Source organism: Lithobates pipiens, unplaced genomic scaffold (assembly GCF_037356315.1).
Source record: "Lithobates pipiens isolate NorthernLeopardFrog02 unplaced genomic scaffold, aLitPip1_a1.2 Scaffold_3, whole genome shotgun sequence".
Lineage (NCBI taxonomy): Eukaryota > Metazoa > Chordata > Amphibia > Anura > Ranidae > Lithobates > Lithobates pipiens.
In genome coordinates, this window is record NW_027507790.1 from 275,446,068 (window position 1) to 275,461,673 (window position 15,606).

General features: G+C 46.7%; 1 protein-coding gene across 1 annotated transcript; it reads right to left on the reverse strand.

The window, feature by feature from the left end:
* Positions 1–11,234: 11,234 nt before the first annotated feature.
* Positions 11,235–12,652, reverse strand: LOC143941162 (vomeronasal type-2 receptor 26-like). The gene has a single exon (XM_077463187.1). It carries the CDS (start codon positions 12,648–12,650, stop codon positions 11,772–11,774), a length of 879 nt encoding a protein of 292 aa, XP_077319313.1. The 5' UTR covers positions 12,651–12,652; the 3' UTR covers positions 11,235–11,771.
* Positions 12,653–15,606: the final 2,954 nt, after the last annotated feature.

Here is a 15,606-nt window from a genome sequence, read left to right on the forward strand (position 1 = left end):
GAGGTACTGGCATGGACCCACAGGGAGTCAGAGCGTGGTGTGAAGCAGCTAAGGCCGACCCAAGGCAGTCAGTGGTCATTAGCCTCCCAGGGGAGAAATGGTCGACTGAGACCGTAGAGGAGCCATCGCCAACGGGATCACCGCAGGCTGCGGCCCGTACCTCACCCGAGAGTCTCAGATCAGCACCGGCCACCCTTAGCGCAGAACTGTGTGTTGTCCTGGGGGAGATTGTGGCCCAGTGCAAGAAGGATCCCACAGATTACCCGATGTCGGGGTACAGAAAACTCCGGATGTTTTCAGGGAGGAAACCTGTACCTTCGGAAGAAGAGGGATTTGAAGAGTGGTTAGATAGCGCAACTCAGGCACTAGAGGAATGGGAAGTTCCAGAGCGCAGAAAGCAGCAGAGGATTGTGGAAAGTCTAAAGGGGCCTGCTCTAGAGGCCGTACGCAACCTGAAGATGAGCAGGACAGACTGTAATGCGCAGGAGTACCTAGATGTACTACAGATTGTGTTTGGTGGGACAGAGAAAATCTCTGAGCTTGCTTATCAGTTAGAGCATTGCTACCAGAAGAAAGGTGAAAAACTATCAGACTACATGGGACGTTTAGATAAAATCCTGCATAGGATGATCCTAAAGAAGGGGATCAGCCCAGGAAAAGTAGATGAGGCCCGTGCTCAACAGGTACTGAGGGGAGCTCAACCCATGGATCCTATTGCATGGACACTGCGTGCCAGACTGGATGGGAAGAATCTGGAGTACACTGACCTCATCCGAATGATCAGAGAGGAAGAGGCCCTACTGGAAGAGAAAGGGGAAGAACATCTCACCGAGCCTGTCAAACAACCAGTAGCAATAGTTACACCGGCCATGACTCCCGCTAGAGATAAGGAGGTGGACACTTTGAAGTTACAGATGTCCCAGGTGATGGAGATGTTGACTGCTATGATGGCGAAAGGTCAAGGGGGAGCCGAGAAACCAAGTCCTAGGAGGGAGTTGTTTCCAGATACAACAACACCAAGCCCCACTCGAGACTGAGGAGAGATGCTATGCTACAACTGCGGGGGCAGTGGCCACTTCGCCAGTAGATGTTCCAGTCCCAAGAAGAAGAAGATAGATAACCGCCAGCCGGCGGGAAACTTCAGAGGGCCCCGGTGAGGGAGTCAACCGGGTGCCCATGCCTTTTAGTGAACTCCAAACTGAATAGAAGGAAGAGAAAGAGAGAAAACCAGATCCCTCAGAAGGAATGTCTACAAATAAGAAACAATAACATCCCTCAGCGGGTTTGTACTCCCATTACTGTGGGGAGGGTCAATGCATACCAGGCTCGAAAAAGAATAAAGTCAAAAACCAACTGGATGAAGATGGGTCCCCAGAAGAGGGTGGCCTCAACCCGGCCCTACCCAGAAGAATTGGTCGGCCCGTCCCCCACTGTCTCCATCCAGGTGGAAGGAGTCTACACGAAGGCCCTCCTGGACACTGGAGCTCAAGTGACTTTGTTGTACAGAGACTTCTATGATAGGCACTTGAGCCATTTGCCTATACAGAAGATAGAAGAGCTGGAGATATGGGGCCTGGGAGCTCAGAGTTTCCCCTACGATGGTTACCTGCCCATAAAGCTGACCTTCGATCCCTCTGTGGCGGGGAAAACAGAGGTGTTTGACACCCTGGCAGTTGTGTGTCCTAGACCGCCCGGGGCCAGCAAGATGTCCCTCATCATAGGGACCAATACGGATCTGGTGCGAAGACTTCTGACCCCTCTAGTGGAGACGAGTAACCATCAAGATCCCAATATCCATCCCATGCTGAAGACAGCCTACCAACGGTTGGTCCTAGAGCAGAAGACCCCAGGAGAGGGGATAGGGAAGGTGTGGAGACTTGGGAGAGAGGGAGTGGTGCTGCAGAGGTAGCCTGCCTCAGGGCCACGGTGAAGCTTACCTGGGAGCAGCCTGGCCCCTTTGTCATGCTGGAATCCGATCCAAGGGAGGACCACTCAGGCCTGGAAGTGATACCGGAAGTGATTTCAATCAATGCCCTGAAGAAGGCTCGAGGAAGAGTCCCAGTGAGTGTGAGAAACCCTACGGAGAGACCCATAGAGATCCCTGCCAGGATGCTGTTGGGGCAGGTGAGTCCTGCGGCCCCAGTCAGCTGGTCAGAAGTAAAAGGAACGGGTGAAGGAGGAGATGTTTGGGAAAAACTTTCCATGGAGAACCCGGACCTACCTGGAGCCTGGAAGGAGAGAGCCAAGGCCCAGCTGACTAGATGGGAGAGGATTTTCTCAAAGGATGAGTTTGATGTTGGATGTGCCAGGAGTGCCACCCACCGAATCCACCTCAAAGAAGACAAACCCTTCAGGGAAAGGGTTAGGCGGGTCCCTCTAGCTGACCTGGAGGATCTGAGGGAGCAGCTTGCGGAGTTGAAGAAGACTGGTGTGATTTGGGAGTCTAGAAGTCCCTATGCCTCCCCCATAGTGGTGGTCAGGAAAAAGAATGGGTCGTTGAGGCTTTGTATTGACTACAGGACTCTCAACAGGAGGACCATCCCTGACCAGTATACCACACCGAGAATAGAGGATGCCCTACAGAGTTTGTCTGGTGCCAAGTGGTTCAGTGTAATGGACCTCAAGAGTGGGTACTACCAAATCCCCATGCACCAGGAAGACCGAGAGAAGACAGCTTTCATAACCCCAGTGGGATTCTTTGAATTCAACAGAATGCCTCAGGGCCTGTCTGGAGCCCCTGCTACCTTTCAACGCCTCATGGAGAAGACCGTTGGAGACATGAAACTCATAGAAGTCCTTGTGTACTTGGACGATGTCATTGTCTTCGGGAAGACTTTGGAAGAACATGAGGCCAGGTTGGAGAAGGTGTTGAGAAGACTCAGCGAAGAGGGACTCAAGCTTTCTCCCGAGAAGTGCCGGTTTTACCAATCCTCTGTGAACTATCTGGGACACATAGTGTCTGAAAAGGGAGTGGCTACAGACCCTGAGAAGTTGGAGGCAGTTACCTCTTGGCCAAGACCGACAACAGTCACAGAGCTCAGATCTTTCCTGGGGTTCTGCTCCTATTATAGAAGATTTGTGGATGGGTTTGCCCGGATTGCCAAGCCACTAAACGAATTGCTCAAGACTGAAGGAGAAGAGGATGGCTTGGGACCTAGGAGGGCCGGTGAGTCAGTTCAAGATCAGTGGAACCCAAGGTGTGAAGAGGCTTTCCGAACCTTGAAGAGGAGCCTTACCACGGCCCCAGTCCTGGCCTATGCCGACCCCACCAGACCATATGAGCTACATGTCGATGCCAGTCATGAGGGCCTAGGCGGAGTGCTCTATCAAGAGTATGAAGAGCAGCTGCGACCAGTGGCCTATGTGAGCCGGAGCCTGACTCCCTCGGAGAAGAACTACCCCACTCATAAATTGGAGTTCTTGGCCCTCAAATGGGCAGTAGTAGACAAACTGAAGGACTATCTCTACGGGGCGGAGTTTACCGTAAAGACAGATAACAATCCTCTGACCTACCTCTTCACTACTGCAAAGTTAGATGCAACCGGACACAGATGGTTGGCTGCATTATCCGGATTCAACTTCAGTCTAAAGTACAGACCAGGGGCTGGAAATAGGGATGCAGATGCCCTGTCCCGAAGATCTCATTTCAGGGTCAATGAGTGGGAAGACTGGACCCAGGTAGCACCGGAAGGAGTGCGAGCACTCTGTCAGGGTGCTGAGTTTCAAGCAAGAGGGGGCTCCAGAGCAGAGGAGATAGGAGTCACCGCAGTGGGAGTCCCTCAACCCTACTGTGGGGTAACTCAACTAGCAGAGGAACTCCTGCTAAAGCTGTCCAGAAAGGAGCTGAGCTATGACCAATTGGAAGACCCCATGGGGAGATTGGTCCTTGAAGCTTTGGAGAACGAGAATCCAGAGGGACTTCGACATCACCCTTCCAAGGAGGCTCGTCTGCTGAGGAAAGAGTTGGATAAGCTACAAGTACATCAGGGAGTGGTCTACCGAAGGGGCCCCTCTGATAACTCAGAAGATAAGTGGCAGTTGTTTCTCCCAGAGAAGCACCGAGAGACGGTACTAATTGCCTTACATGACCAGCATGGCCATCTAGGGGCGGAGAGAACTTTCCAGCTTGTCAGAAGCTGGTTCTATTGGCCCTGTATGAGGGCAGAAGTGGAGGAATATTGCCATTCTTGTGCACGATGCATCCAGAGGAAGACTCTACCCCATCAAGCTGCCCCAATGGGCCACCTACAGAGTCAGGGTCCAATGGATCTGGTGTGCATTGACTTTCTCTGCCTCGAACCCGATTTGAGTGGATTGGGAAATGTTCTGGTGGTAACCGATCATTTCACCCGTTATGTCCAGGCTTTCCCCACCAAAGACCAAAAGGCCTCCACTGTGGCCAAGGTGCTCATGGAAAAATACTTTGTCCACTATGGATTACCACAGAGAATCCACTCAGACCAAGGAAGGGACTTTGAGAGTCGTCTGATCCGGAACCTACTGGACTCATTGGGAGTAGAGAAGACCAGGACTACACCTTATCATCCACAAGGAGATGCCCAACCTGAGAGGTTTAATCGGACCTTACTAAACATGCTTGGAACTCTAGAGACAGAGAAGAAGCAACACTGGAGCCAACACATATCAGCTCTGGTGCACGCTTACAACTGCACCACAAGTGATGTGACGGGTTACTCCCCCTACCGGCTCATGTTTGGGAGAGAAGCAAGATTGCCGGTGGATCTGGCCTTTGGCATTTCCCTGGACCATGCCTCTGCTACCTCCCACAAGGGATATGTGGACCGACTTAGACACAATTTGAAAGTGGCCCATGAACGAGCTCAGGCGGCTTCGGACCAAAGGGGAGCCCGCAACAAGAGGAATTTCGATCTGAAGGTTCGAGTGCAAGACCTGCAGCCTGGGGACCGTGTACTGCTACACAATCTGGGGATCCCTGGGAAGAACAAGCTTGCTGTTAGATGGAGATCGGAGCCCTATGTCATTTGCAGAAAGCTACCTGGATTGCCTGTGTATAAGCTAAAACCAGAGGGGAAAGTGGGGCCCTTGAAGACTTGGCACAGGAATCATTTGCTCCCGCTTACTGAAGCAGTCAGAATACCTCCAGTGAGAAATCCACCTGAATCTGTTTCCATTCTGGATACCCCGGGACCTAGCACTCGGTCTCAGACCTCCCGGGTTAGAGATGGACAAGATTCCCAACGAGGTGAAGGTGGAAGAGGAGAGCTTGAGTGGCTGTGGCCTTCATCAACTCCAGGAAATTCTGCCATAGATCTCCCACCTACTGAGGATACACAGGATGGGACACTGAACCCAGAAGCTACAGAGTTCATTCCATCTAGTGGTGTGCCTGAAGGCTGGGAAGATATCCCTAGCATATACTCAGAAGAGGAAGGAACCGATGTTCCAGAACCAGTGATGCTGTCAGAATATGTTCCTAAAGTAGAGCCTGTGGCACCAGAGCCTGAAGTCCCAAGAGAACAGAGAGCTCGCCGAGTTGTGAGACCCCCCAAGAAGCTAACCTACTCTCAAATGGGGGAGAGCTCTGAGGACTCTGTTGTGACTGCTAGAAGAAGTGCTGAACGCTCTAATCCTTCCACTGACCATTTAGTGGAGGGCAACCCCAGCTCACTCTCTGGCACAGTTAGGCAGGCCACTCATGCCAGTGTGACCTGTGGGACAGGGAATCCCACCTCTGAGTTCTGGTGGAAATTCCCTGTACCAACATCATATCCAGCACTTTCAAAATTGGTACAGGATATGTGTTAAAAGTTTATCTTTGGGGACCAAAGAGTTTAAGTGGGGGGAGTGTGTAGCGGGGTCTCTTTAAGGACTATAAAACTACTGTTCCCAGAACCCCACTGGTTCCCAGGATGTTTGGAGTTATGCCCCAGAGACTCATGGGGGAGGATATATAAGGAGGGGGAGAGGCCTAGTTCGCTCTTTTTGGACACCCCCCCTCTCTCCTAGCAGAGGAGATCTGTGCTGAACTGCTGGAGGCACAAGGCCTGAAGCCTGGGCCTTGTGCTCTTTTCCAAAGAGCCCTCTGCCAGCCTAGCTGCACCTGAGAGACATCTTCTCATCCTTGCTGCAGTACACCAGAAGGATTGAAGACTCGGAGGTCGGTGAATTCCTGTTCCTAGACGAAAAGGCAGAGAAAACGGACTTGGACTTATCCGGGTGGTGAGAGCTGTTTAAAGACAGATGCTTTATCTTTATTATTTGTTTGGATTACAAAGTTGTTCTTCAAGTGCACCACCGAAAGATTGCTAGCGAATATTGTTTTACTGGACTTCCATCTAGATCAGTCAGGCCTGACTGCATAGGTAGATAGTGCTGGGTGTTAGTTTACCCATGCGGGGAAGTAGCTGAAAAAGGGCAGCGTTAGAGTTGGATAGCAATACTTTATTATGCTGATTACTCTGTTTATCTTTATTACTGGTTACTGCAGGGACCTGCTTATGTGTTGCAATCCAAATGTTTGATTCATGTTATTCCTTTTATAAAAACAACAAGTAAAGTCAGTTATATACTTTCAAAGATTGTCTATGAGCTTGAGTTATCCACCCACGCACACACACACATATTTAGAGTATAAGCGATTTAATGTGTATTGCTAGATACTAACTGTGCCAGAGTGGGTAGAGCAGATTGCCGGGGGGGTTGGCGGAGCTGTGCTCAGGGCCCAAACCAAACTTGCGGCCCTCTTAAGTGAGGGTATCGCTATAGAGGTAAGATTCCACCATTTCAAGTCAAGGCGCACTCTACCAGACCAGTTAGTGCTTCTTGGGCAGTGCATTACCAAGCCTCCATAGCTCAGATCTGTAAGGCGGCAACTTGGTCTTCTGTTCATACATTCATCAGATTTTATCAAGTGGATGTAAAAAGGCATGAGGATATCGCCTTCGGGCACAGTGTGCTGCAGGCAGCAGTATAAGTCCTCTAGTCTGTTGGCTCCCTGCTTGTTGTATCTCCCTCCCCTCATTGCTTTGGGACGTCCCACATAGTTATTACTAAGTTGCTTTGTGTACCATGATGTATGATAAAGAAAATATGATTTTTATAACAGCTTGCCTGTAAAATCCTTTTCTTGGAGTACATCATGGGACACAGAGGTCCCTCCCCTCTTTCTGGGGTTTAGGTGTATTGCTTTGCTACAAAAACTGACTTACTCCCGGTAATGGGAGGGGTTATATAGGGAGTTAACTTCCTGTCTTGGGTGTGCCAGTGTCCATCACCTGAATGTGGCCTATATACTCACATAGTTATTACTGTGCCGCTCTGTGTCCGTGTACTCCAAGAAAAGGATTTTACAGGTAAGCTATTATAAAAATCCTATTTTTAAGGACCAATATCTGCCTGTAACAACTGACTCTTCAATTGCCATCACATTATCTGTTTTTCTATTAATTGAGGTATTTTTCCTTACATGACATGTGCAGCAGGGCAGTCTAGTACCTCAAGTGTCTACTGGTCACCTCCAGCCAATGGTAATCCTTGCCCTCTCTAATCCAAAGATATGATCACTTGAAATCCTTTTAGTTGTAGCCCGGCCTTCCCTGCCACAGTTTGCTTGATCAAGGCAAGAACAGCCTTACATGAAAAAAGTAAAAATAATGTAAAAAAAATATAAAAAAAGATAAATTATAAAAATATTATTTAAAAAATGTTAAAAATAATAAAACCATAACAAAACAGTTAGCAAAATGAATGAGTCTGGACCAGTGTTTGGCTCTCAGACTTTCAAAGGTCACATTTTTTTCCTTTTGCAGGGTCTTTGGTGAAGATCCGGTGTGTGTGTATGCGCGCGTGTGTGTGTGTGTGTGTTTAGACTCTGTGCCTTGGTCCTTTTAAGGGCTCCCAGCCTCTCCAATGTGCAGATAGCACAGAGGGTCCACTAATCAGTTTCTCCATGGAAATCTAGTACCCTCTGGCCTTAAAGAGGGATTCCACCAAAAAAAAAAATATATTAAAAGCCAGCAGCTATAAATACTACAGCTGCTGACTTTTAATAAATGGACACTCACCTGTCCCGGGTTCCAGCGATGTCGGCAGCCGAGGCCGATCGATCGATTGGCTCTCGGCTGCTGCCGCCACCATTCTAGGTGAGGGAATCAGGAAGTGAAGCGAATCGGCTTCACATCCCGGTTCCCTACTGCGCATGCGCGAGTCGCGCAGCGCAATAGGAAATCTCTGCGCTGTCACTGGGACCCGTGTGTGTCCCAGCAGACAGCGCGGCGGGGCAGGAAATGGCGTAGACTCCCACGGGAGTCTATGCCCAGAAGTGGGTGTAAATACCTGTCTTTGACAGGTATCTCCACCCCCCTCCCCCCTGAAAGGTGTCAATTGTGACACCGGAGGGGGGGAGGGATCCGATCAGCGGAGGTTCCACTTTAGGGTGGAATCCCGCTTTAACAAATGGTCTTTGTAACCCATTAGAGATGCCCCTCTCTCTACTCTCACCTAGGTAATACCCCTTGCAGCCCTCACCTCTGCCAGGCAGATATCAATATTTTTTACTGCATTGCTCCCCTTTCTTATGGCTCTTGTTTCAGGAGGGGAGTAGTTTGGTGTTTGCATTTTTTTCAGGTATGTTGATTATTATTTTGTAGGGCCTTTCTTTTATGTTGAGCTGATTTTCTTGCAGCAGGGCTTCTCTACAGAAAAGTGTGCTTTTGTTAATGTGTGACTGACTGCCAGTGATGTAAGTAACTCAGTTAGATTAAACGGAGTTACTTAATGCAGTTACTTTAGAGGGTAACGAGTAATCTAACTGATTACTCTTCCACTCATGGTAATTCAGTTCCCATTACTTGGGCGGCTTTACCGCAATTACATCTCCCGCCCGGGAGGCCTGCCATGGCCGTGCTGCCTGGCCGTTTGTTAGGCCAAGGGGAGGGGGCTTTCGCCCACTGAGCTGAGAAGAGGCTGAGACTCAGAGAGACTGTCTGGACCGCCCCATCCCGTCCTGCCTATCCAGAGAGATAGAGAATGTAGGGAGGTGGAGCGGACACTGAAAAATAAAGTCAGCTAAGCGGCTGACACCAATTGAGTGAAGGGGAGGGTCTCTCTCTCTCCCCATGAGGAAAAGCATCCCTAGAGGCATTCAAGTAAGTGACTGTCTAACAGTTTGAATTGCAGTGCAATCGATCCATCCCAAGTCCTCTACCACCTCTGCTTCTTACTGATCCCATCTCTACCCACCCACCATCACTTCTACAACAGAGGTGATGGGGGAGGTATGGTAGGGATGAGATCAGTGGTTGTGGGGGATGGGATCAGTAAGAGGCAGAGGTGGTGGTGGGAGAGGATGGCACCACCACCGCTGACACCTCCCAAAGTACCACCACTGCCTGCCACCCCCCCCCAAGTACACCACCGCTGCCACCCCCCAAGTACTGTACACCACCACCACTGCCACCCCCCCAAGTACACCACCACCACTGCCACCCCCCAAGTACCACCGCTGCCACCCCCTCAATTACCACCACTGCCACCCCTCAAGTACCACCTCTGCCACCCCCTCAAGTACCACCACTGCCACCCCCATCATAGTTACTTTGCTGAGTAACTAATTACATTTCCAATGTAGTAACCGAGTTACTAACGCAATTACTTTTTGGGAGAAGTAATTTGTAACTTAACTAATTACTTTTTTAAAGTAAGATGACCAACACTGCTGACTGCATTTGTCTATGTGGATCTGAGTTACTCGACTGATTTTTTTATACACAACAAGTGCTCTATGACCAACTTATCTATTGAAGAGATCAGACTTATAAGGTGAGAAAATGACGGATTGGGGAGGTCATGAAGAAACCACTTGAAGATGTTCACATGTTGCACATGATTTAAGGGAATTTGATAGTTTTGCACAGTCTTTGGCACTTTTTTTGTCTGATGAATTTTTGTATGCTAAATCATTGGAGATCAATGTATTCATCTTACACTGTTTGGGAATTTTTTGCACATTTAATAGTTTTTATGTAAAAGTGATTATATTTACTTGATAAATATTGATTAATAATATATAATATGTATGGGTTTTATTTGTATATATGTTTTTTTTTTATGCTGCATTATTCTTAGTGTGTATGGTTTGAATGCTTGTATATGTAAGGGCTCCTGCGCTGTATATAGAAAATGGAAAGCAAAATTCTATCCCAATAGGTGCGGCAAACACTTTATGAGTTGGCTCTCATCTAGATATGAATAAGTAAAAAATGGTGTTGCTCTCCTAAATAGAACTAAGCAGCTACTAAATACCCAATCTATATCTTAAAAGAAGGTATCGTAAATATAATAGTATAAATAATGGTATAAATAAATGCTTATGAATGCTTATAGGAAGGGACTGGGAGGAGTGTAATTTCCTAATCTATTTAGCTTTTTATTTGACACGTCTGACTAGGAGATCTTGGAGATGGCATAAATGCCCTATTATGGGGCCCTTATGAGTAAAAACATTAATTTCAAAAAATATTAGGCTAACATAATTCTAAGCCCACGTACACACGGTTGGAGATTTTGCCAACCAAATCCGTCGGATTTTGCCCGTCGGATTTAGTCCGACGGATTGTGTCCGAAACTGTTGCATACACATGGTCGGGCCAAGTTGGCGAAAAATCAGATCTTTCAGAACGTGATGACGTAATTTCGTTACGATGGGACTACATTCAGGCTAGTAGCCAATAGCTTTGATGTAGGAATTTGATCTGAGCATGCGTGGCACTTGGTCCGATGAAAATGCTCTACACATGAACGGATTAGGTCCGTCCGGCCCAGTTGGTCGGGAAATATTTCCAACATGTTGGAAAATTGGGTCGGACGGAGATTCGGACAGAATCAGTCCGATGCATACCACACACAGTCGGATTATCTGACGACACGGTCCGATAAGACTCATTCCGACAGATTCTCCGACCGTGTGTACAAGGGCTAACGTTTAATGTCTTCTTCAGATGATCAATGAGCATCTGGAACCTGTTTTTAGCTTTAAAAGCGTTCATACCCAGGATCTGGCAAGGTCTGGGGTAGGAGTGTTGTCTCTGTAGCATTGTATGGGGAAACCGAATTCTACCTCTGGGCAGCAGTTTACAAAGACATTTATACAAGGAGACAGATTTTTTATTAGGTCCTATAAAGAACATATTCTTTAAAATTAACTCAGCTTATCATTTAAAATGTGAACTTCCTAAGAAGATGCTCTCATCAACTTTAACTAGTATGAATTTATTTTATTACTACACCAGCAAAATGTATTTATTAATATAGCGCATACATCTACATACAATATATTTAAAGTGATCCTGACACTAAAAATACATAACAAGCAGCTTATAGAAGAACATGTTTAATATTTAACTTCTGGAAAGGTGGTGAGTGAAATCTTCCCTCTCTTGAAGAGTGATGGGTGGCTCTGGTATCGGACACATTAGGATGATTTGGATAATTTGTCCCCCTCTGATCACTGTGGTTCCTCCTCAATAAGTGACTACATTGTTCTGCAGTGAAATAATGGCTGGTGGGAGGAACCACTACACCCAGCATGAGACAAGGTTTCCAACAAACCCAAAGTGTGCGATACTAGCGGGGTGCAGAGCAACAAAATAGATTTACCATCCATTGGAGAGGTAAGTATTAAGTGTTTATATTTAACAGTGTTCATTCTCAATACACTAGGAAAATACTAAAACTACCAATGATAGAGATAATGCCATAACTACTGGTAATCCAGTGTTTCTCCATACATATTAGTGGATAATTTTTTTTGTATTCAGATCAGGCCTGATCAGAATTATGTAACATTTTGGGAAAAATATACAGCCAAGGAGTCCAGAACTTGAGGCCATTATAGCAAAGCACTCCACAGCCACCATGTATTTCCCTCTGGTGCTCAGATAGGCCGGGATCATGGCAATCCAGACACTGCAGAACACCAGCATGCTGAAGGTGATGTACTTGGCCTCATTAAAACTGTCCGGTAATGTCCTGGCTAAAAAAGCGATAATGAAACTCACAGCTGCCAGAAGCCCCATATATCCCAGGACAGAGTAGAAGCCGATAACTGAACCCTCATTACACTGAATGATGATCTTCCCCTGATAAGAGTGAGTGTCCCGATCCTGGAAGGGGGCAGAAATAGACAACCAAGTGACACAGATTATGATTTGAACCAGTGAGAAGACACAAATGATAACATTGGGCAGTTTGGCTCCCATCCATCTCCTCCAGAGGCTCCCAGGTTTGGTGGCTTTAAAAGCAATACACACCATGATACTTTTGGCAAGTAGAGTAGAGACGGCAACTGAGAAGATGACACCAAAAGAGGTCACACGCAGCATGCAGGTCACATCTACTGGATGGCCGAGGAACAAGAAGACACAGAGGAAGCTCAGCATGATGGAGACCAGGAGAAGATAGCTCAGGTTCTGGTTATTAGCTTTAACAATGGGGGTGTCCTGGTAATGTATAAATATCCCCAATATGAAACCAGTAAGAAGACAACAGAGGATGGAGACAGCTGAAAATACTGCAGCAATGGGATCATCAGTGTAGGAGAGAAATTCCATCAATTTTCGAACACACCGATCCTTCTTCTCATTTGGCCATTCATCATCAGGACATTTCATACAGTTTTCACTGTCTGCAGGAAGTACAATACAAACACAATGAAAATCAGGGTCAGAGGTTCTGAGAAAATAATTTTTTGTTGTCTCACAGCTAGCAATGGGATTTCGATCAGTGCATTGTGGGGAAGCAAAAAGAGAATATAATAAATAAAATATACTGTAAATATAAATATGAATATAATAAAAATATAAATTCTAATCTAATATATGACCTAAATATATAATTTATTGGTGCACTCCCATGATCCCTGTGTCCCTCGTGCATCACTGATTGGCAGATGGGCTCTAACATTGGCCCTTCTGATTGGCCTGTTAATTACTGTATTTATCGGCGTATAACACACACTTTTTTCCCCTTAAAAGCAGGGGAAAATCGTGGGTGCATGTTATACGCCGATCCCCCGAAATTCTGAGCCTCTGGGCGGCTTTCAGCCACCTTCGGCTCTTCAAGGGGACCTTTCGGCCGCCTTTGGATCTTCTCGGCAGCTTTCGGCCGCCTTCAGCCGTTCTCGGAATCTTTCGGCCGCCTTCGGCTCTTCTCGGCAGCTTTCGGTCGCCTTCGGCTCTTCTCGGCAGCTTTCGGCCGCCTTCGGCTCTTCTCGGCAGCTTTTAGCCGCCTTCGGCCATTCTCAGAAGCTTTCGGCCGCCTTCGGCTCTCCTCGGCGGCCGAAAGCTGCCGAGAATGGCCGAAGGCAGCCGAAAGCTGGTGAGAAGAGCCGAAGGCAGCCGAAAGCTGGTGAGAAGAGCCGAAGGCAGCCGAAAGCTGGTAAGAAGAGCCGAAGGTGGCCGAAAGCTGGCGAGAAGAGCCGAAGGCGGCCGGAGGCCCGCCAAAAACTACCGCACGCCGCCGAGATACACATCCGGCTCTGTATCTCGGCGGCGGAATTTTTAAAAAATAAAATAGACACGGCTGCAATGGGGGACAAGACTGCACTGGTGGACAAGGCTGCATAAGGCTGCAATGGTGGACAAGGCTGCATAAGGCTGCAATGGTGGACAAGGCTGCATAAGGCTGCAATGGTGGACAAGGCTGCATAAGGCTGCAATGGTGGACAAGGCTACATAAGGCTGCAATGGTGGACAAGGCTGCAATGGTGGACAAGGCTGCATAAGACTGCAATGGTGAACAAGGCTGCAATGGTGGACAAGGCTGCAGATGACACTGATGGGCATATAAATGTAAGTTTTTTTTTTCCCTTAAAGTTCCCTCCTAAAAGTTTTTTTCCTTAAAATTCCCTCCTAAACTTGGGGTGCGTGTTATACGCCGATAAATACGGTAACCATACCTCTGCTTGCCACCAAAACTTACCATGCCTCTGCCTGGTGCATATACTAACCCTGGCCTGTTTATGGATCGTGTTCCTGCCTGCGACCAGGACCAATACTTTGCTCTGTTGACCATGTCTCTGCCTGCAAAATGTACTGACCCTAGCCTGTTTATGGATCATGTTCCTGCCTGCTGCCTGGATGTCAGTCTGCTGCCCCAAATAACCCTGGATTGTTTATGGACCATTTTCCTGCCTGATTCCTGCATGTCAGCCTGCTGCCTGTACTGACTTTGGCCTGTTTATAGACCATGTTCCTAAAGGACACCAGTCCCACTCATCCTCTTCCAAAAAACACACTGATAAAACCTCAGGTGGGTGTTTCATTTACAAAATGTGGTTATTTTGTGGGTGTTTCCATTGTCCTGGTACTCCATGGTCTCAAAAATGTGATAGGTAGTCAAGAAATTAGATTTGTAATTTATGCCCCTAAAACACCTGTAGGTGCTCCTTAAATGTTGGTCTCTCTATTAGGGTTGCCACCTCATCCCTTTAAACTCGAACACATAGGAATTCCACAGGTTCTGTGGCTGATTAAGGTGGTAATTAAACTCACTTGGTGCATTAAATTAGCCCCAGAACCTGTGTAATTCATATGTGTGCGAGTTTAAAGTAATGAGGTGGTAACCCTACTCTCTATGTGGCTAGGCTGTGAAAAAGTCTCACACATTTGGTATTGCCATACTCCAGAGAAGTAGAAGAATGTATTTTCAGGTATAATTCTTATTATGTCCATGCTGTTTGTTAGAAATAACATTCTAGATGGACAACTTTGTGTAAAAAAAAAAACGTTTTAATTTTCTTTTCGCATTTTTCATAAACTTGGAAAAAACAACATATTCAAAAGGCTCATTATGCTCATGGAATATATGTTGGGGTATTTGTTTCTCAAAATAGGGTCATTTTGTGGGCTTTTCCATTGTCCTGGTGCTCCAGGGTCTTCAAAAATGTGATTGTTAGTCAGGAAATTAAATGTGTAATTTATGCCCCTAGAACAGGCTTGTAATGCAAACTTATTTTTACAATATCTGCTGCCAGTTTTTAAATAAAATCCTATTTGGAAACTTTTTACACTATGGGGATCTTTGGCCCTTGTTTTTTCCTGTTCACATTTTAAGGAGTTTTTACCACCGAAACTGCTTGTGATCATGAGGAGAGCGTGAGGAGAGGTTGGCTGTTTTTTCTCCCCTTTCTCGGTCATGGAGACCATTAGGAATTTTACCTACATCCCGCGGGTCTCTTATTGTGGTCTATGCTGATACCAGTTGGTGGGGGCCATATGGTTTGGGGTAACTCATAATATCCCCTGATTGTGGACATTATCTGCATTTTCCTGGACTGTTCTTTATAACACATGAAATACACAGGATGTAATCATTTGCACTTGTCACTTTATTGTATAGAATATATTTATCTCTAATATATGTTTGGATTACACTTAGCAAGTGCTGTTTGTTCACAAGGAGCTCACTCAAGTAGATTCATTTAACACTAGCATTACACCTTTTGGTTTGAAAAAGCAGCTGCACCTTTATTTATTTAAATTAAAATGTATTTATTATGTCAAATTATCTAAAAGAACACCCAAATATCTTCAGACTAGATTCCTCTACTTACATTATTTCAACCGC

Bases quoted from the DNA above. Each gene is read 5' to 3' on its own strand.
- LOC143941162 (XM_077463187.1), bottom strand. From the start codon at position 12,650: ATGAAATGTCCTGATGATGAATGGCCAAATGAGAAGAAGGATCGGTGT.